The sequence below is a fragment of the Tursiops truncatus genome, chromosome 5 (genome assembly GCF_011762595.2).
Source record: "Tursiops truncatus isolate mTurTru1 chromosome 5, mTurTru1.mat.Y, whole genome shotgun sequence".
Classification (NCBI taxonomy): domain Eukaryota; kingdom Metazoa; phylum Chordata; class Mammalia; order Artiodactyla; family Delphinidae; genus Tursiops; species Tursiops truncatus.
Window position 1 is genome coordinate 70,651,104 of NC_047038.1, and position 22,794 is coordinate 70,673,897.

General features: G+C 41.6%; 2 protein-coding genes across 3 annotated transcripts in view; one reads left to right on the plus strand and one right to left on the minus strand.

The window, feature by feature from the left end:
• Positions 1 to 10,663, plus strand: part of NIPAL1 (NIPA like domain containing 1) — a 23,049-nt gene extending 12,386 nt beyond the window's left edge. Inside the window, exons 3-6 of the mRNA XM_004316327.4 lie at positions 931 to 987; positions 4,750 to 4,840; positions 6,414 to 6,574; positions 7,104 to 10,663. Coding sequence (XP_004316375.2) covers positions 931 to 987; positions 4,750 to 4,840; positions 6,414 to 6,574; positions 7,104 to 7,723 — 929 coding nt within the window. The 3' untranslated portion in view covers positions 7,724 to 10,663. The remainder of the gene's footprint in view (positions 1 to 930; positions 988 to 4,749; positions 4,841 to 6,413; positions 6,575 to 7,103) is intronic.
• The window catches only part of TXK (TXK tyrosine kinase), a 74,585-nt gene continuing 61,994 nt past the window's right edge, over positions 10,204 to 22,794 (minus strand). For both annotated transcript variants that reach the window (XM_073805230.1, XM_004316326.4), the window contains one exon: positions 10,204 to 22,439. In XM_073805230.1, the coding sequence (XP_073661331.1) occupies positions 22,371 to 22,439 (69 nt within the window). In that variant the 3' untranslated portion in view covers positions 10,204 to 22,370. The remainder of the gene's footprint in view (positions 22,440 to 22,794) is intronic.

The following is a 22,794-nucleotide window of genomic DNA, read 5'->3' on the forward strand; positions in this document are numbered from 1 at the left end:
AAGTAGAATCCAGCTGGCCAATGCTGGCTATTCTCTCATTGACTATCCAAAATCTCAAAAGCTCTTATGTCAACCATCTTCATCCCTTTGAGGTCCTCCTTAGGTACCAACCTAATTTATGATTTATGGTTTTCTGTCTTTAATTTTTTAACTGTGGCTGAAACAAAGTATTTAGGGCTTATAATACTCTATGTCCATATCTGAATGGCATAAATATAGTGTGGATGAAAAATATAACCTGCCATATCAGTAAACAAAGGGTGTTGCCAACATCAGGCCATTAGCCACTGCAGCCCCTAGCAGACAGTGCATCCTGAGGCCGTTCAGGATGGAGAAAACAGGATACTGGCCCTAGATAGTTAAAGTGCATATCAAAGGAATGATTTCAATGAGCCCAGACTCTTGCATCTTCCCATACATAGAAAAGTGCTAAATTCATTTTCTTGAATTAATGGTAATCTTTTGATGTTCCAACTACCTGTTTTGTTTGTTTGTTGTTTTTGCAAAAACTCCTATATATCCTGACTCCTCCCTTACTTATTCAGGGCAGTTGCTCAGAGCTGTCTGAGAGGCTGCCTCCTGGGCTGAAGTCCTCAGCAAGTCCACCGAATAAAGCATAATTCTCAACTTTCAGGTTGTGCATTTCTTTTCAGTAGACAGTAGTAAACCTGATGACTAAATAAAATTTTCCTGCAAATGAAAAAACTGACTTTGTGTGAAATCAAAGACAATATAAAAAAAGATTTAGAAGATTTCTAAATGGAAGATTTACTGGAAATGACCAAGTAAATAAGCTAAAGATGAGATATACTGACTAGGCCTTAAGCCTTGTGTTTTCCAACCATACTCTGGTACCTTTTGTAGAAGTTAATTCCTCAAACCCTCTTCCTCCACTTTAGAACTTAATTTCTATTTGTATCATTTTCCTAGGACAAGGTGGATATTCTTACCTCAAGGAATGGCTCTGGTGGGCAGGATTACTCTCAAGTAAGTCCTTAATGCCGAGAATAGTGTTTGCTTGTAAAATGATAAAGTACATGCAATTGTTCAAATTGATTAATTTAGCTAAGTGTTAAGGATGGCATTTAAGTCTAGAAATTTTTGTGTGGGCATAATGTCTTACATATAAAATAAATCACATGTATTTAGAATTAAGTTTTACTCTTTCTCCCCGCCACCTGCACATTCTCAATACTGTTTTGGAATGCAAGTAAAAAAGTTATTGTCTGGAATCTTATATTTTATCACAAACTTCTCCTTCTCTTGTATTTTATTCCCCATAACAATTGAGGAAAATGCTTCCCTACCACATTTTCCCAGCTCCTAATTCAATATGTGACTGTTCTCGCTGCATAGAGTAGGTACACTTTCCTGGCCAGGACCAAAATATGGATAAATGAAAGTCCCCTTGGACTGCTTAGCTCTGAACAAATGGAGAGAAGATGAAGGTTGCCAGCACTCTCCTTCCTCCTAGACTTGCCCTGAGGATTAAATGAGACTCTGTATGAGGTGAAAGCACTTTCTAAACGCTAATGTGATGTCCAGTAAGAAGGCAGTGTATCGCCCTCAGGCACTTTTGCAGATTTATATCTCCCTCCTAACTCCTCTGAACTTTCTCAAATTCCAAGCCTGAAACTTCCAGGGAAAGGACTTCATAAATTGTAGTTTCACACTACTTCCAGCCATCTCTGCAGCCAAAAGCCTTAAAACTTCCATTGATTTTCTTGTACTAAGTAAGACATTTCAGTATTTTTGAGATCCTGTTACAAGAAAGAATTGGATAACTTTTCTTTAATAAATGGTGGTATCTAAAAGGCTTGTTACCTGAAAACTGGGTTTATCTCTTGATGGGTGTCAAAAGACACAACCAAGTCAGAGATTGGGAGAAGGAAGGATTTATTACTTGCAGCAAGTAAGGGGAACACTGGGGATCTTTCCCAAAGCAGTGTCTTCCCAAACAGCAAAATTAGGAAAGTTTTAAGCTAAAAGTACATGCATATTCATGAAGGGGCTTGAGCAGAGGAGAATTCAGCATAGAATTGGGGCAGAGGCTGACAAAATCCAAGCATTAACTGATGGAAGTCACGAGGGTCAGAAAAGGTCAACATCAGGACTTCCCTGTGGTGCAGTGGTTAAGAATCCGCCGGCCAATGCAGGGGACATGGGTTCGAGCCCTGGTCCAGGAAGATCCCACATGCCGTGGAGCAACTAAGCTCGTCCGCCACAACTACTGAACCTGCACTCTAGAGCCCTCAAGCCACAACTACTGAAGCCCACGCACCCTAGAGCCCGCACACCGCAACTACTGAGCCCACACGCTGCATCTACTGAAGCCCGTGGGCTCTAGGGCCCGTGTGCCGCAACTACTGAGCCCACATGCTGCAACTACTGAAGCCTGCGCACCTAGAGCCCATGCTCCGCAACAAGAGAAGCCACCAAGAAGCCCGTGCACTGCAACGAAGAGTAGCACCCGCTCGCTGCAATGAGAGAAAGCCCGCACACAGCAACGAAGACCCCACACGGCCAAAAATAAATTTTAAAAAATTTAAAAATAATAATTATAATACCTTAAAAAAAACAACTTCTAAAAAATAAGTGTTATATATGCTGGGGAAGCACCATGGTTCAATTAAGAAAAAAGAAAAAGAAAAGGTCAGCATCATCGTCCCTCGGGTTCAAGTTGATCTGGTGGTTGAGGGGACTTAAATTCTGCAAAATAGCTCAAGGAAGTACTTCAGGCTAATCTTTACCATTGACACAGAACTGGGAGTCTTTACAACTGATTTATCATCTTTGCTGCTGTTACTTCTCTCGCCTGATAACAGTTTGTTCTTTTGTTCCCTTAAGATCATTAATTACTGAGACCTGTTTGAGGGCAAGCATTGTGGCTTAGGGCAAGCAAAAAGGCTTAGTCCTAAAACGGCTTCTCTTATGTCAAAAAGCTATATCTGGTTCTTTTCTCCGGGGATCCCATACCCTATCTGCTTACAGGATGGTGAATAAAAATAATTTAAATTTGTATAGCTTTTTCAGCTTTTAAGGTGTTTTTCACATCTGTTTTCTTACTTCATTTGAGTAAATGTTGTCAGGGACTGTGCTGGGAAGATTCCAAATAAATATTTGGATCATTCTTTCTCTTTTTTTCTCTCTCTCTGTCTGTCGTACCTCTCCACCCTCTACCCACACAATAGAATGAAAGTAGAAGGAGAATATTATATGGCTATGTTTGTAATTTTAGTCTCACCATGCACAAAGTTTCTGCCAGTATTGAAGAGTGAAAAGCACAAGTCTTCAACATCAGAGATTTTATCTAGTGACAAACATACAGTACTTTAATTATGAAATCAGTATTTTCCTGGAAAGCTGTCTGTAATGATAAAAATATAAATAATGAAGTATTCAAGAAAACATGTCGATCTAAGAAAACAATGGAAAGTTTTATTCACACCGAACTGAGGATTATAAGCCGGGAACAGCCTCTCAGAAACAGAACTGCTCCGCCTGTTAGAGATCAAAGCACAGTTATAAGTTCTTGAGACAGGGGGCATTAAATGCCATCTAATGGACAGTTTACGCAATCCAGAGCTGCACTTACAAAGAGAGTAGTGGGCCCTTATGAGATTAAGAAGGAAGGTCATCTCCTAAGGAGGTCTGGTTAATGCAGACGCACAACACACACTAAAGGGGAGGGAGGAGGCCCAGATGGGCCAAAAAAGAAAATTATGTTTCCATTTTTCTCATCTTGCCATAAAGTATGAATTTCATTTCATTACTTACTATTCTGAGAAAACTACCACTGTTGCTCTGAAGAGAGCAGTCTCCTACCGTTCTGTATGTTTCTATTTGTTTTATGATATTTTAAAGCTGATTACTCCTGTAGATTTGGCAGGGGCTGGGGTCGGGCTTGGGGGGTGGAGTGGATAGCAGCCAGAGGGAAAAAGAAAATGGGTGCTGGTGTCTTTTATCTGTTCCAGGAGCTCTCTCTACAGTGCGTCTGCTTGGCACGGTTGACAGCGTGAAATGCTACATTCTGTGGGCAAGCATTCAGTTGTGACCCATGAGAATAATTTGGCCCCAATTCAAGGGCCCAACTCTTAGAAAGATGTTCCCTCACTCTAGAAGTTAATTGCATCACACTATCTTATGGAAGCCTGGAGTTCCTCAGATAAGGATTCCAGGAGCATGTTGTCAGGACTTTCAAAGAGCTGCTTGGATATCCTTGAGCTACTGAGATACTGTCACTTACTTGTAGATCGTCTGCAATCCAGAGGTGCCTGACTACACAGGCCCGTGGTAGGCATCTCTGCCTATCCCCTGCCTAGACTATACATCTCTAGAAAGCGTTCTAATTTTACAAGCTGCTTTATTGTTAATTTGCACAGCAGTAGGTATTCTTGAGCAAACAATCATTCTTACTTACTCCAAAGCTACCTCTTCTAGATTTCATCTGAGTGACCACATATGTTTCTGGTTCTAAAGTAACTAAAAACTTTATTGAAGGTCATTGAAAATAGATATTCCTCTGTCGCCACTTTTTGCATTAATTGAGTTTGTATCACCAGGTAATTACAGTTTATCCTTTTAATATCAAACCTTCCCCACCTTCCCTAAAAGAAGTTAAATTATTCCTTTTCATTAGACATATGAGTGTCTGTGGGATAAGAGACGACTGCTTTGCATGTATCAGTTGTTTTTCTCATAGGAGCAATAAGCCTGTCTTTTATATTAATGCTGCTGCTTGCTTTCCAGTGGGAGCAGGCGAGGCTGCGAATTTTGCAGCTTATGCTTTTGCACCTGCCACCTTGGTCACCCCACTGGGCGCGCTGAGTGTTCTCATAAGGTACGTAAGCAATAAGGAACTTGGCTTCTGTGGGATTTTAATACCATGATAAACTTAACCCACAAGAAACAGATGACGAAGCATACCTCAAAACAGAATTTTGAACATTACAAAACTAATGTGAGAAGACTATACAATAAAGAGCAGGAGAAACAGGAAATAGATGGTCTTCCCACAAAACACAGAGTAATTGTGCGTTTTCTTTGTGACGATGCAGTGGAGCCAAGCAGATTTTTTTTCCCTCTCACCTGAACAAATTGCTGCAGCCCTTTTAATGCTTTCTGTTGTCATAGTGGCTAATGACCGTAGTTGTCAGAGGACTTTACAAAGCATGGTGTTCGGGTTAAATTTCAACTTTCACTAAAACTCTTGCATTGTCTGCTGGATACTTGTGTTTGGAGATATCTTAGTTTCTTTTAGTACTGGAAACAGGAGTCATTTTCCTGTCAATAAAAAGTGGATCTAACATTTCTGAGTTGGTCTTTATTATGATTCCAAATGAATGTGTTCCATGAACTCTTTTATTTTGTAACTAAGCAACTGTTTTGTTTGTTGTCTTTTTCTTTTCCTTTTATCTCCATTCATTACCAACCTCTAGAAGAAAGCTTATGACTAAGGCTACCCACTTCTTTTCACCGTCTTTGTAGGATTGTTGTGAGAAGTAAGTGAGTCCATACAGAAAGCACTAGAACACTGGCTACTAGTGAATGGTAGATATCGGTAGTAGCACTTTTTGCTGAGGCTGCCGTCCTCATCAGTGGCCACGTGAGAGTGACTCGCAGAAAGCACCTGGTAATTGACCATAGTCTTGGGTGCAAATGGATACTGATAATGCCCTGGTGGGAGTGCCAGGGCATCAGGAGAAGGGGCCACAGTGGCCCTACTGGTTGAGCCGCAGGATGGCATCTGTGTCCGTGGTGGTGCCAACCTAGAACTTCCTGAGGCCATGGCAACAAGGTAGTGGGAGCAGTGAATAGGTGAAAGTATCAGAGCAATAGCAGCCGGTCAGGAAATATTTTAATATTTTGACAACCCATACGGTTGTACTTGTGTGTACCAGGTAACTATTGGCCCTGAGCAGAGTAATTCTTCTTTAGGTATATATCGTTCTTTGAAGCTTTCATGAGCACACATGTTCTAAATGTGTCATGCCAGTAAGATGTAAAAGTTCTTCCATTTTGTTTGGCTTTACCGGAGAAAATGGGGAAATTCAAAATGAATTGAGTGGGACCTCTTAGAAGGTCATGGGAAGATTACAGGTGTATAGAATGCCTGTTATAACTTTTTAACTATAAAAGCAATTAAGCAGACTTGATTACTTGTATTTTTCTAGATACAAATTTAGTAATATATAACGAACTTCACACACAGAAAGGAAGGAAGGGAGGGAGGGAGGGAGGGAGGGAAGGAAGGAAGGAAGGAAGCCAGCCAACCAGGGTTTTCAGTGTCACGTAGCATATTCCAATCAGTTGATTGGGATACAGATTGGTGCGCACTGCAGTGCGACGTCTGAGCTGCCATGGAATCCAAAGGTAACTGAACAAGAGTGATTTTTTTTTTCTTCTTCCAACAGTGCACTGTTGTCTTCCTATTTTTTAAATGAGCACTTGAACATTCATGGGAAAATAGGCTGCACATTAAGTATATTGGGGTCAACTGTGATGGTTATCCATGCCCCACAAGAAGAGGAAGTTGCTTCTCTGCATGAAATGGAAATGAAATTGAGAGACCCAGGTCTGTGATTCAACCAAAAGAAACACTTACTCAAATTCTGCTCCACTTTCTCTTCTCATCAAATGAATTGGTAATAATATTGTAATAGGCTTCCTAGAAGCCTAGTTGTGGGTTGAGATGCAGTACAGTTTGACCGAGTGATACCAGTCTTCTGAAAATGTGGCACAACTTATTTTTGTGTCCATGCTTCCCCTCCACAAAATGAAAGGAAGAGATGGGGATAGAAAAGGGAAAAGACTTATACTCCAACCCAAACTTTCACATCTTTCTCCCTCTGAAAATAAAAAGTCAATCAGACAATACCCGCTGTACCTCATAGTGTTGTCTGTGAGGTTCAAATGATATGTCTGTGAAAGTCCACTGTGAAATATTGAGACATGCAGTAAAATGTTGTTGTTCCTGTTTTTTAATTTAGTCTCATGTCTCTTTCTAAAACACCTAGGCTCCTAAACTCATGACTAACAAGATTTCAAAAAGATTTGATCCTATTAGCATTTTCTGAAGTCTAATTCTTTTCTCCTCCTAACAGGATTTATCTCCTTTGCTGTGATCATAACTGTGATCTCCTTGGTGCTGATTCTGATTGTAGCTCCCAAGAAAGGACAGACCAATATATTGGTCTACATTTCAATCTGTTCATTGATTGGAGCATTTTCAGTTTCTTCTGTCAAGGGCCTGGGAATTGCCATTAAGGAACTACTGGAATGGAAGCCCATTTATAAGCATCCCCTGGTCTTTGTTTTGCTGGCTGTACTCGTGCTTTCAGTGACAACACAGATTAACTATCTCAACAAGGCACTGGACACCTTTAACACATCTCTTGTGACTCCCATTTATTATGTGTTCTTCACTTCCATGGTAGTAACTTGCTCCGCCATCTTATTCCAAGAATGGTATGGCATGAATGCTGGAGATATCATCGGGACTTTGAGTGGGTTCTTCACCATTATCAATGGCATCTTCCTTCTGCATGCTTTTAAAAACACTGACATTACCTGGAGTGATCTGACATCCACTACTCAGAAAGAAGTCCTCTCTCTGAATGGCAATGAAGACAAATACGTCTTACTAGAGAATGTAGAATGTTCAGCCCCAGGATTTGACGATGACATTACCTTGTTTAGCAGGACTGATGATCAAAGTCCCTAGAAACCCTGAACTTTAACCGCTAAGAGACACTTGGAGAGGAGAAGGAATACCTGATTCTTGGAACAACTATTAGGAAAGCTGGCATTTTTAAAGTTCTAACTAATAATTTAGACATGAGGCCAAATAAAAATGCCTTTATTTTTGGCCATCAAATTTGAAAATCAGGGCTTCCCTGGTGGCGCAGTGGTTGAGAGTCCGCCTGCCAATGCAGGGGACACGGTTCGTGCCCCGGTCCGGGAAGATCCCACATGCCGCGGAGCGGCTGGGCCCGTGAGCCATGGCCGCTGAGCCTGCGCGTCCGGAGCCGCAACGGAAGAAGCTGCAACAGTGAGAGTCCCGCGTACCGCAAAAAAAAAAAAAAAAAAAAAAAAAAAAAAATTTGAAAATCAAAGTTTTGATCCTCCTCCAGAAGGCTTCTGCTGTTTTTCATTTCTGCAAACTTGAAATATCCCCTAAGCATGAACGAAGTCAAAGAGTTAGATAACTCTCAGAATAATAATCTCTTTCTTCTGGTCACAATATGTTTGGTTCTGCCTGGTGGCTCTTCATTTCTTTGGCCGCTATTCTTAGTCTCTCAGTAATTCACAGGTAAACACAACTGTGTGCTGATAAGCAGAATATCAGTCACCATTCTCTAATGAGTCATAGTTTCAAATTATTAAAACTGAGAAGCGAGATCACTGATGCCTCCCACCTTCTACAACTTCCTTCTTTCTAAACTAGGTAGCTAACGGGTAGAGTGTTAAAGAAAAAAATAGACATGTTGGAAATCTGCTGCTTGGTGGGCTAGAGTGTGTAACACACACATGCCCATGAAGGGCTTATAAATTGTAACTTATTGAGGAGTTTGAGGAGAATAGGAAGGCAAGTTAACTTCTTAGAAAACTCAGGGAATACTACAGGAAAATACCTTTTCCTATTAAAGCCTACATAAAATTTTCCTATCTCACTCCAGGTGCATGGCAGGAGTAACATTTTTGGTGGTCTCTACCGTTTATGGATAGATTAATCCATTAATCTTTTCTCATTGATTTAATGGAAAAGAAATTAGCTATCTTATTTCTAGACTAACTTATTTCTCTCAAAAAAAATCCTAACCAAAAAATTATGACATTAAAAACGAACAAAAACTCTTCAGGTTGACTGGATTATTCTCTTCTAATGTCAAATGTTATTAGTTTTGTTTGTTTGTAATCTACCTCAAGTCTATTCTGGGTAATAATAGTAGATTCTTTTCTTCAGAATTCTATTAAAGTGACTTTAGCATTTCCCCAGTTCGGTTGAACTGTGATTGATTTTCACGGTGATGACCTGAGATGACTGCAAAGCCCTAAAGTGCTGGCATAGTCTCTTCAGCATAGTTTAGTGTTGAGTGCAATTCAGTGCATTCTAAACTTTTGAAAATTGATAATCTGTGGAAGATTCACGGGTTGATACCTTAGGTCAAATATATGTTTACTGTGTTGATTGCTGTTTCACCTTAATTGTATATCAGATATATAAGCTATGAACACAAGTTTGTACAAAAAGTATTCTCTCAAAAAGCAGTGTCTGAAAGTTGTAGAAATTCTTTTAAGTTTCTCTTTTTCTGTTGAAAACTCTGTTGATTTCTCCAGGACACCTTCTTGGTGAGGAAATTAATAGCACCCAACCTGAGGTTGGGGTAGTCCTCCACTCGACTGTATCTTAGTGTCAGATATTTCTTCAACGTCACCTGTTGACAAAGCTTTGCCCTTGGTATATTGTGCCCAGGTTAAAGGTTCTTGTAACACAAGAACCCATGTGTACACTGGGTTGGAAAATGAACTAGTGTTGACACATACACCCAGGAGAAAGTCTGAGAAAGAGCTAATGAGCTGAAATCTGTTGAGAAACAATGAAACATTTGAAAAACTCTAAAAATCTCTGGTGGGCATATGCATTGAAAAACTAAAATGTTGCAAATCCGAAACCCAGAGTACTTTTTCCCAAATAGGAAGATGTTGTCTAAGGAGGAATAAAATGCTGGATCCCTGTATTGAGACTAACTGTGTTAGTCTTAACTGGTAGTCTCATATGTATATATTTTACTATGTATACTTTATCTCACATAGATACCTTAAGATTTATTATGTGAATATCTGTACACATGTCATTAAGGATCACAAAGCTGTCCTCACACAGCCAAATAGAAAGCTTTTCCTAATTCTATAAACATAATAGTTTCATTTTATTTTTCAACTTACAATTTTATTCTTAGGTCAGTGGTTAATGATTTTATTTCTAGTTCAGATTTCAGAATGTTCATAAAACCCTCGATTTGGCAACATGCAATTAAATTAACATTTTTGTTTTAAGAGTACGAAATCAAATACATATATGTGGAAAGCACCCGCATCATGCCTGATATTGAGGCATTTAATACAATTTAGTTCTCTTTGAATCAACATTTTAATTCTCATAGTCTCAGTACTATATAGGTAAGGACCATTAGTTGCTAGTTTTCATATATTCTTTTTCTTTTTTCAATTTGTGTTACCTTAGTTCATTTTTAATAATCCGAGTGAAAATGAATTCCATTAGTATACTATCTCAACAATGCAAAATGATTCTGACAAAAATATTTTATTTTTCCTAATAAAACCAAACTAAATGCGATCTTCACATTCCAACAAAACTTCGTGGAAAAGTACTTTATATGAATATATATGAAATATTTTCAAATGTTTCAAAAAACTATGATCATGAAATTTTCTATTTTCAAATGTTTATAAATACTGTTCATTTTAGAAAGTTTACAACTTTTAAACTAATGTTTCTGTATGTTTTTCATTTGCAATCAAATAATGTGGTTTAATTATGCTTGTTGGAGTTCAGTTTTGAGTTTCTTGAAGTTAAGCTTACGTAAAGGCAAAAATACCCCTTGAAATTAAAAAGAAAATTCTGAGGTTTAAAAAAAAATCTGCACTTGTTTAATGTTTTGTCATTTTCCTTGAAATTAAAATCTGTTTTAGAAAAAGGCTCTCCACAAAACCATCTCCTGAACAAAAGGTAGGAGACACTATCTTATCTTTTGATAATTTTATTGAACAGTCAGTGTAATGAAATCTCCCCTCAGTTCAGAAATTTAAAAGAAAAAGGAGGAGGAGGAGAAAAAAGCATTATAACAATATTTGGTAGCATTGCATTACATGAAAATTTACATTTGCAAACCCTCAGCAAATTTCCTTCTAGCCCCATTAGAACTTCAGTATTGAGCACATCACCATGACTTTATCAGTTTTCCCTGTTCTGACTTGAATTCATGTTTGAGAATAACTCCCTCAGTTGTTTCTATGGAAATGAATTGTCTAGGGTACAGAAGGCCTCTTTCTTACCTGTGTCTGTTTTGTAAATGAACAGAAATAATTTGCAATTCCCTAAATCGCACAGTTACTTAGGATCAGAATGAGGACCCAAATCCAAGTCCCTCAAACCTCCCAGACTACCCACTCCACGGAATGTAGGCACATCTAAGGAGGCCTTGGTGGAGCACATCTCAGCAGAGTTAGAATGAATGACAGCTTCCCCCAGCAAGCTGTGTTAGTGTATACCAAACATTTCAGTACCCTAGCTGCGGTGTATAGGAAGCCTCCAAGAGGTAAGCTTAGGTTACAAAGAGTCTTAACTTTTATCTATAACAATGAACAACATATGTTTCCCAATGAAAGCTTTGCTTGAAAAAAACAAACAAAAAAAGTTTTTTGAGAGAGCCGACTACCTGAGATACCTTTTCCTACTTTGGTCACAAATCACAAAAAAACCTTTCTTCCTGAGGGAAAACTGAATCTCCATTAATGCCATTAGTATGGGAGAAAGCCTTTGAGTTAGAAGCCACTTTCATTTTTATATGTAGAACTTCCCCTGTGGCTGGGGACAGAGGGGGCAGAATCTCTTCAGGCCAAGCCCTACCAGCCTCAAGCTTGTCCAGCCCTCAGGAGACAAGGCCTCACACCAGTTTTCTGCACTCGCACCCAGCCACATGTAGGCCCCAGCAACTACTTGACTGGGGGGAAGCACATGGAGGGGGTTGGTAGTGGAGATAAGAGCCATGTTCTGAGCACCATGTTCCCAGAATCCCTTCCCACCCCCTGCCTTCTGTGATCCAGCCAGTAACTCCTGACTGCCAGCATGCAACTCAATCTGGCCCCAAAGCCTGTGGCACTATTTACAATAGCCAAGACATAGAAGCAACCTAAATGTCCATCAGCAGATGAATGGATAAAGAAGATGTGGTATATGGGCTTCCCTGGTGGCACAGTGGTTGAGAATCTGCCTGCTAATGCAGGGGACACGGGTTCGAGCCCTGGTCTGGGAAGATCCCACATGCCGCGGAGCAACTAGGCCCGTGAGCCACAACTACTGAGCCTGTGCGTCTGGAGCCTGTGCTCCACAACAAGAGAGGCCACGACAGTGAGAAGCCCGCACACCATGATGAAGAGTGGCCCCCGCTTGCCACAACTAGAGAAAGCCCTCGCACAGAAATGAAGACCCAACACAGCCAAAAATAAATAAATAAATAAAAAAGAAGATGTGGTATATCTATACACAATGGAATATTACTCAGCCATAAAAAAGAATGAAATAACGCCATTTGCAGCAACATGGATGGACCCAGAGATTATCATACTGTCAGAGAAAGACAGACATCATATGATATCACTTATACAAGAAATCTAAAAAAAATAATAATAATACAAATGAACTTATTTACAAAAAAGAACTAGACTCAGACATAGAAACTTATAATTACCAAAGGGTGGTGGAGCGGATTCCTTCTGAGTAATCTTGCATGCACAGAAAAAAGGGCAAGGCTTTGAGAGTAGGGATCATAGGAGCGCAGGGTGTAAACTTAAGGAAGGCAGTGATTCAGCCTTTCAGCAAGTACTGAGACAGACAGACACTCAGCAAAGGGAGGCTGCTGGATTGAGTCCACATGGGCAAAAAAGAGGATCAACATCAGTGGCATCACAATGTGGTTTCACTGTGAGAACCAATGTGGTTTAGAATCAGGCAGACTGAAGGAATTCAGTGCAATTCAGGTTACACGCAGCAGTTCCACTTCTTATGGGGACGTGCCTGCTGATGGGAGATTAGCCCGCAGCCAGAGGAAAAATAAAAAGCGTGGAGGAACTGGTCAAACAAGATCAAGTGTTATATTACTTGTTTTGCTGCACAGTGTGGAGTAGCTGGGGCTGGATGAAGCAGGTCCCCACGACACGAGCACATGATGTACCTTTACAACATCAGGATAACTTACAGTCCAACAGACTGAAGACTGAACACTTCTACCAAACACATGTGTGTGTGTAGTGTCTCTGAAAGTCCACGACTTCAGGATCGTCAATGAGACATAAAGGCTGAGATCTAAAACATGCAGCTGAACAGAAACACGCCCAGTTTGGTTCCCAAGCAGACAAGAAAACGAGGCTTACTTTCAGAGTCAGAAGTCAATTCACCTGACTTTCATTTTCCCCAATCAACCAGCAGATTTCACAAAACAACAAACCCCCTTCCTAAAATATTTGAACTTTTGGCTCTTTCCTGAGGTTTCATGGAATTCTGCATGTAGTGTGTGCCGCTACCCACCTCTCCCCTCGTGCCCCCACGAGATATACAGAGTAGAATCCTCTATTGGCTCCTTTAATATCTTCTCCAGAGACCTGGTAGGACTGCTATCAAGTGGGGAGAAGCTGCAGACTTCCTGCCTCTGGATTTCTGGCTCCTTGTAAAAAGCCATTGTATTCCCTCTGCTCTCCTTGGCTTTGATTCCCTGGCCATGCTGGTGTCTTAAGGCAGGCTGGCTAAAGCATCCAATGCTTTCCTGTTGAATAGCTGTTAGTCATCAGGCATCAATGAGACGTCTTTCTCCCTTAGTTCAACCTTTTAAAAAACTTCACAAGAAGCCTTGACCCAGAGGAAACACATCTATACATACATAAAGTATTTTATCTCGTGCAATGATGTTTGGCCCTAACTGCACATTACTTCCACCTGAGAAGGCTTTTGTACATTCCTGTGCCTGCGCCCCACCCTGGACCAGTTAAAGAGATCATTTGAGGGTGGGGTACAGCAACACTATTTGTTAGAAGCGCTCCAGATGGTTTTTCACATGCAGCCAGGGTTGAGAACAGATTTAATCTAAGACCCCACCTATACAAGTTACATCCCAATTGCAAAGTTGTTTTTTTAAAAGTGCTGAAATATAATATATGCACATTCTGTGGTTGTGGTTATTTTCAATTTCTTAGACAGATTTCAACAATCTTTGAAGTGAGGTACATAATCTGTACCTGCGTAGAAGCGTATAGTAGCTTTCAACGGAAGAGCTCTAGATAACTGGCAACAGAAGAGTCAGTAGAGATGTATCATTTAGGAACAGGTTTGGCTTCAGGTAATTCAACGTCTAACGTCTATACTGCTGTAAAGAAATGGGGATTCATTTGTCTCATAAACAAGAAGTCTGGAAGTGGGCAGTTCAGGGTTGGCGCAACGGCTCCACAACGACAGGAGAGACTCATGCCCTTTGTATCTTTTCTGCTCTATAAATAAGGCTCCCAGATTTAACAACAACAACAAACACCACCCAGCTGAATTTGAATTTCAGACACACAACGCATCAATTCAGTCTAAGTATGTCCATACAATCTTTGGAACACACTTACTGTAACAAAGAGTCTGACTCCATTTTTGATGTTTGACTAATGAATGACAGTTTTCAAGCCCTATCAATGTCTCCTTCTCTTCTGCCCACGCCTGAGCGAGCTGATAAGAACGGCTGCTCCCTCCTTCGGTACCAGCTAGAAGGTCAAACAACGCAAGCTCAGCCCCTTCCCCTCAGCTCCAGCCCTCCTCACCACAAAACCCCAAGGTGGCTGCCCCTCCCTGCTCTCTCAAGTCATTTTTGGGTCTGCTGGGGAACCTGTCCCCTGATGTCCCCAGAAACCCTCATTATGTGAGTCGGAAATCTTTCCTACTCTCTTGGTATGTGTATGATGTCAACAGTCACAACATTGGAATCAAACTTGTGACAGGGGTTCGTCCATTTCTGGGGGTGACCACAACAGGAGAAAAGGCTACAACACTTTCACTAAAAAACTGTTTGTTGGGACTTCCCTGGCAGTCCAGTGGTTAGGACCCGGTGCTTTCACTGCTGAGGGCACAGGTATGATCCCTGGTTGGGCCGCGCGGCGGCCAAAAAAAAAAAGATTGTTGATTATCTGAAATTCAAATATAACTGGGCTGCCTATATTTTATCTGGCAACTCCATCCATGGGCCTTCGTCTTCATGCTTATTTCCTCAGAGTCCCAGATAGACATTATACCTTCAGGTCTCAAAGCCATGTTCCAAGCAGGAAGAAGCAACTTCCTTTGGGTGAGACTTGTTTTTTCCTGCAGGAAGGGAAGCTCTCATCAGGTGCTTGTGGCTGCATCTCGTTATGTGGAACTTTCTCATGTGGGTATGTTTGCCACACGACAGCCTAGAAAATTGAGTATTTCAACCTTTCATAAAAGGAAGAATCAAGGGTTATACCTGACTTTTGGAAGGTAAACCCCCAACTCCTACAAGGACGTATGGAACAGGTATACTATCTTCGAAATACCTTCACGTACCCAATACCTTCTCCTGACCAATTCAGGAGAGGCCAACCTATACCAGCCACCAACATGGTCTGCAAATGCCAGCAGAGCAACCAGGCTGATAAGGAATGTTGCTGAGCCCAGAGGTGCCAGGGGACACTGCTCCAATCCAAGCAGCCCTCCCATTCACGTCACCACCTCGAGGTCACCTTGCCAGGGCGGACAGTCGCCATCTGCATCGGGGGCGGGGGGGGGCTGGACGGATTATTGGCACCAGCATCCATTCTGATTGGTCTGTACCTGTACCAACTCAGTTGGTAAATATTTTGAATGTCACCCCCGGATAAAGCCACCCCTCTCTCTTCTATGCCCAGATGCTACCTTGGCAGAAACAGAGGGAAAGGCAAAATCTGAGAGACAACCCACTTCACCCACAGAGAATATTTTTGGTTTTGCCCTGGACTAAAGTTACAAGATTGAGCTAACTTGAGTTTTCCCAGCAAGTAGGGGCACCCGAGGAAAATAGGAAAATTACAGACAAAATAAAGTATCTGCAGGTTGCTTGTATATCTGGCAGTCGTGTGAGGAAATTTCCATCCTTGCTGCAGACATAAGGATTATCCACTTCCTCTACTAAATATTGATGTGTCTATATGGATTTATATTTCTCTGTAGATTTATTCAGGTATCTTTTTTTTTCTATTAATCTGATATCAATCCCTAACATAATGTATTTTTCTCTACGTAAATAGGGAAAGGGAGATATAGAAAATGTACATGTAAGTCAAATTGTTCTGAAAAAAATAAGATTTCTACCAAAAAGAAGAATGGATGACCACCTGAGGTTATACACTACAACCAGAAGGAAAAGTGATCCACCATTGTGTGGAAAAGCAATGGATTGGCCCAGAATCCCAAGAGGAGAGCTGCTTATAAGACTGGTCCCCCACCTCTGGAAGATGAAGCCTCTGGATAATTCTGCTGCTTTTATTTCATTGGGTCATTCCATGAGTCTTTATTTAGCTTAACTCTGTGTCAGGCCCTGTTCGAGGACCTGGGGATACAGCAGTGAACAACAGACAAAAATGCCTGAACTCACACATGTTAGAGTTTCAAGGGTAGGGAGACAGAAAATACACAGAATAAATAAGAATAAATGTATTATATTGTTATATAGTGTTAAGAGCTATAGAGAAAAATTATACAGAAAAGGGAGACAGGGAAAGTCCATGGTGGGATAATCATTTTAAATAGGGTGATTCAAGAAAGCCTCACAGGGCTTCCCTGGTGGCGCAGTGGTTGAGAGTCCGCCTGCCGATGCAGGGGACATGGGTTTGTGCCCCGGTCCGGGAGGATCCCGTATGCCGCGGAGCGGCTGGGCCCGTGAGCCATGGCCGCTGAGCCTGCGCATCCGGAGCCTGTGCTCCACAACGGGAGAGGCCCCAACAGTGAGAGGCCCGCGTACCGCAGAAAAACAAAAACACAAAAAAACAAAACAGGGGTTCTTCACATATATATGAAATCTAAGAAAACAAAACAAAACAAAAAAGTCATTAAGTACCTAGGGGTAAGACGGGAATAAAGACACAGACCTACTAGAGTATGGACTTGAGGATATGGGGAGGGGGAAGGGTAAGCTGGGACAAAGTGAGAGAGTGGCATGGACATATATACACTATCAAATGTAAAACAGATAGCTAGTGGGAAGCAGCCGCATAGCACAGGGAGATCAGCTCGGTGCTTTGTGACCACCTAGAGGGGTGGGATAGGGAGGGTGGGAGGGAGGGAGACGCAAGAGGGAAGAGATATGGGAACATATGTATAACTGATTTACTTTGTTATAAAGCAGAAACTAACACACCACTGTAAAGCAATTATACTCCAATAAAGATGTTAAAAAAAAAACAGGGGTTCTTAATTTTTTTAATGGTACGAATCACTTTGGAAGTCCAGTGAAAACTTTATGCCCCTTCTCAGCATAATGTTTTTAAATGAATAAAATAAAAATACACACAACTAATAAGGTAACCAATTATACTGAATGAAAGTTATCAAAATATTTTAAAAACATGTGTGCCTTAGTAACATGTCTTGTTTACTGAGTTAAGTGACAAGATCTAGTGGCAGTCCTAAAAGCTGAGACTTTGAAGTAGTGATGAATGCAAATTCTTTCTCAAGAAAGCTGAAACAACTCCCACATGATATGAAAATAACAGTTCTTTGCATTAAGACAAAGTCACAGACATTGCTAATATAATGTACTGGGGTTTTGGAGGTGCGGGGAGTTGGTTGTTTTGGGGTTTTGTTTTGTTTTGTTTGCCTACATTTAGAATGACAGGAAATGCTAAATTTTAGTTAAAGGCTAGTAAAAACAAAGACGTGATTTTTTTTTTTTTTTTCCTTTCAAGTTCATGGATCTCTTTAATCTCAGGTCAAGATCCTTTTGTAACTAGATCAGTGGTTCCTGAGCAAGGGTGACTTTACCCGCCCGGGAACATTCGGCAATGTTCTAGAGACATTTTTGGTTGTCACCACTAGGGGGAGTGGGGTGTGTTATTGGCATCTAGTGAGTAGAGGCCAGGGATACTGCTAAATATCCTACAATACACAGCACATCCTTCCACAGCAAAGAATTATCCAGCCCGAAATGTCAATAGCACGGAGACTGAGAAGCCCTGAACTGGAGGAAGATTTTCTAAAGGGAGTTGGAAAGTCGGCCCCTGGCCCAAACCACATACCCAGTCCTTTGGAAGCCCCAAAAGAATATAACCCTCTGCCCTCACTCTAAGTGCTGCTGGGTTTGGAAGGTGCTTCCAAGGGAACACAATTTGGGGCAGATACAAGGAAAGAGCAGAGGACAATAAAGGCAAGGGAATAGGGTGAGTTATTAAAAGAACAGCAACCAACTGGTAAAAAGGCATTTGGGCTTTGGCACTATTTACAAAAAATGAACATAAACATATGTTTTAGCTCTGAATTCCACCCCTAGGCATATACTTAACAGAAATACATACATATTTTCACCAAAAGACATGTAGAACAATGTTGATAGCAGCATTCATCTTAATAGCCAAAAATTGGAAACCCAAATATCCATCAAGAGTAAAATAGATAAATAATTTGTGACATAAACAGTAGAAGACTATATGCAAATGAGAACGAATGAATACAACTATATGCAACACGGACAGATCAAACAAACGTACTAAGTAAAAGAAGCCAGGCGCATAGAGTCAATACCATAGGATTCCATTTATAGAAAGTTCAAGAATACCTCATACTAATTCATGGTGTTAGAAATGAGGATACTGATTACTATTAGTTTAATGACTTAAATAGAAATGAGAATGGATTCTGAAATTCTAGAATGTAACCATTTCTTGATATGAGTGCGAGTTACACAGACATATTCACTGTGAAAATTAAGCCATATACATATGATGTGTGTACTTTTGTTTATGTACATGTGAGCAAAGGGTTAACAGCAGGCCTGTGCTCTTTTTCTCCCAGACCTAGACCTTCCTGGGAGGATTTTAGGTCTGTCTTCTCCCAGCATCAGTACCCTAGATATGTCCCCAAGTTAAGACAGATTTGGAATGTTGGGTACCAAGGCCAGACGTGTATTTTACGCACTGTGAAATCTCTGATCTGTGAAACAGCACATGGGCTGGGAGACCCATCAACTGTAGGCCTACGTGACGGGTGATAAACCCAGGGAGAAGCTTCTTTGTATGAAGATGAACCCCACACCCCATGGCCTCATCACCAGCAACTGTATACAAGTCTCTAGGCAAGAGAGGAGGGGCCCAAGCATCGATGCACATGGAGAATTGTTGGCTTCCACTGAGACTGAAGGGCTGTGCATGCTCCTTCCTGTCCTGAATCCTTCTAAAAAGCTAAGCAAACTAAGTGCTGGATCAAATGCTACTGCGTCTTATGAGTTTGATTGACAGTCAGACCTGTTACCAATACAATAGTGGGACAGTGTATTGTACTTCAATAAAAAGTTTACTAAAGAAAAAAATTCCTTTGGCTATTCTTGCCAACCTATTATTCACACTGATCACCTCTTCTGCTTGGCCTCCAAATTCCTTCCATTTTTCTGAGCTTCTCCTCTCTCCTCTGACCTCCTGTCTTCTCCTTTTAGGACTCTCACCCACAACCAACCCTTAAACTTCCTGTTCATTTCTAACGCAGAGCTGATTAAGTATTGCACTATCTCACCCCAAACTAGTTAAGCTACCCACAGAGAGCCCATATCAATAACTAATATTGAGATTCATTGCAAAACATAGTTCTCTTCCAGGGGAAGTCATGTGACTACTTCTTTTTTTTTTTTTTTTTTGCGGTACGCGTGCCTCTCACCGTTGTGGCCTCTCCCGTTGCGGAGCACAGGCTCCGGACGCGCAGGCTCAGCGGCCATGGCTCACGGGCCCAGCCGCTCTGCGGCATGTGGGATCTTCCCGGACTGGGGCACGAACCCGTGTCCCCTGCATCGGCAGGCGGACTCTCAACCACTGCGCCACCAGGGAAGCCCATGTGACTACTTCTTAAAGAATTTTTTTCTTTTGCTAGACAGAAAATGCTGAATCTCTGTCCATAGACATTCCGAATTCACACATTATCTGGAGTCTCAGTTACCTATGTGACAATCCAGTTGTTCCTTTCCTAATTTGGTGTCTCAAACTTTCCTGACTTGTTAAAATGAATAGAATTTGCTTGCCAACACCAATATATGCTCTTAGAAGTGCTGGCTGCTGCCACATGATCCCCAGGCATAAGTCTACTCTGTACTGCCTCCCTGTATTGCATCTATAGGGATGGCAGATGCTCTATGTTTTCAGTGTTTGGGTTTGGGTTTTTTTTTTTTTTTTTTTGGAGGGGGGAGTGGGGACTTCTAAGCTTAGCAAAGCCTGAGAAAGACATCTTCCTGCATATATTGATACTTCTTTATTTCCTATGTCATAATATTAACCTTGCCTCCCTTGGCTTTTGCTGTTAAACAGTCTCAGGTCTTCTGGAGCTAGGCTTTCACATATCTCACTTGAACTAAGGTGTCAGTAGTAGGAGCCCTCTGTCTCACCTCCCCATAGTAGGAATCATTAGGAGAAGGGAGATGATAGTTTCAGAAACAGCACAGTATCACAAAGATTTCTGAGACCACCACTTGCATGATCAAGATTGACAATTCTTGTGTCTGATGCTCACTGTTTCAATGCACACCGATTGAGTACCACTGATAGTCAAAGATGTCATTCCTGGAGTGGGGAAATATGATTTAAAGGTCACAGCTACTGACAGCCAGCATCTTAGAATCTCATGAGAATCATAAAACACGTTCCCCCAGAACCATGATGCAGGGTGGGACAATCCACAAATAATAGACTCCCATTGTTAAACCTAATGGTAATGACTCCAGCTTTCTGCAGCACCCTTTTCCCTATGTACTTCCAAAGCACTCAGGATGACAAAGATCAATTTCCAATCATTCCTACAAATGGTACATGAAAAATTAAGATTTAATTGTGATTCCTGGTTCTTTCATCTGGAATCCAATACCCTGGACTTCAGAAATAATGGAACTTGGTGTAATATTTGAATATCTTGTTTTTGCCTCCTCTTGTTCTTTTTTTAATTTTTTTAAAATTTTATCTATTTTTGGCTGTGTTGGGTCTTCGTTGCTGCGCGCGGGCTTTCTCTAGTTGCAGTGCGCGGGGGCTACTCTTCATTGCGGTGCACGGGCTTCTCATTGTGGTGGCTTCTCTTGTTGTGGAGCACGGGCTCTAGGTATGCGGGCTTCAGTAGTTGTGGCACGCAGACTTCAGTAGTTGTGGCTCACAGGCTCCAGAGCGCAGGCTCAGTAGTTGTGGTACACAGGCTTAGTTGCTCTGCGGCATGTGGGATCTTCCCGGACCAGGGCTCGAACCCGTCTGTGTCCCCTGCATTGGCAGGTGGATTGTTTTTTTGTTTTTTTTTTTTGCAGTACGCAGGCCTCTCACTGCTGTGGCCTCTCCTGCTGCGGAGCACAGGCTCCGGACGCGCAGGCCCAGCGGCCATGGCCCACGGGCCCAGCCGCTCCACGGCATGCGGGATCCTCCCAGACCGGGGCACGAACCCATGTCCCCTGCATCGGCAGGCGGACTCTCAACCACTGCGCCACCAGGGAAGCCCTTGGCAGGTGGATTCTTAACCACTGCGCCACCAGGGAAGCCCTCCTCTTGTTCTTGTGCAAAAAGAAAGTCCTCTTCTAGAAAAGGTACTGGAGGTACTTCCTATGACAAAATGAGGCTTCTTCAATCAGCCAAGTTCACATGTACAGAGTGTGAAATCTCAGAATTGAGATTCAGGTTCTGAATTGTCCTGGACAATGGATCTCACTAGAAATAGAATCATCACCAGGACCTGTTCAAAGAAGAACTTTCTCCTCTAACAGTATTCAATACTGGAACACAGGAAGCTGTCTCCAAAATAATCAGATCTGTGCAAAAATAATTTGTTAAATAACATAGGGAAGATTATGAAAGACAGTTTCCAGAATGCCCACATTCATGTGGTTTGTAGAAGTGCGTTTTTCATAAAGATCTGTACAGTTCAAAAGCATGAGACTCTGCATGGGTGGCTCCTTTATTCCAGGAGCGGGCAGAATTTATTTTCATCTTCCATGCATGGGCCACCAGAATAAAGAATGTTCCTCCTCTCCAGTCTTTTCCTCAGTGAAGAATCAGGTTTTCAGGTGTGCTCAGGGGCTCTGCTGCTCTCAGAGCAGCCACCATAATGACCACTATGGAGCACTTTTCCCTTCTTCACATATGGGACATGAAGAATAGTACAGAAAAATCAGAGTTTAGAAGTCACTCTCAAACACACATAGAAAAATTATTGTCAGAATATTCTTAAGCTTTAAAAAGTTGGAAAAGCCTGTGATCTTTGAACTGTTTCCAGGAGTCAGTGACTCTAAAGGAAGATATTCACCATCAGTGACCCCACCCAGGGCTTCCTTTTGTGACAGTCTTGCCCCATGATGCTCTGGGTTGGCATTCTCTCCAGGTCACCAGGTTTCTGCAATCTCTGTGAGAACCTGCAGCAGCTCAGCAAACGTCGGGCGGCCTTTAGGTTTCTGGAAAAGGGAAGTAGAGGTGGTCAGCTCAGCTTAAGACTCACTCAGACACCAGCTCTAGAACTTGCTGGCAGGACCCGGATCCAGGCTGGCTCATCACAAATGGAAGAGAAAGATATCTTGGCTGGTAGGCAGGACATGAATGGCAGATGAGCGAGGCATGAGTGTGAAAATGTAACGGTAGAGGGCGCTCCAAAAGTAGAATAGCTACAGCTGCAAACACTAGCCACATGTGGCTATTTAAATTTAAATTACTTAAAAGAAGATACATTTTAAAATTCAGTTCTCAGTCACACTAGCCACTTCTCAATTCTTCAATAGCCAGGTGTGGCTACCATATTGGATAGTGCAGACA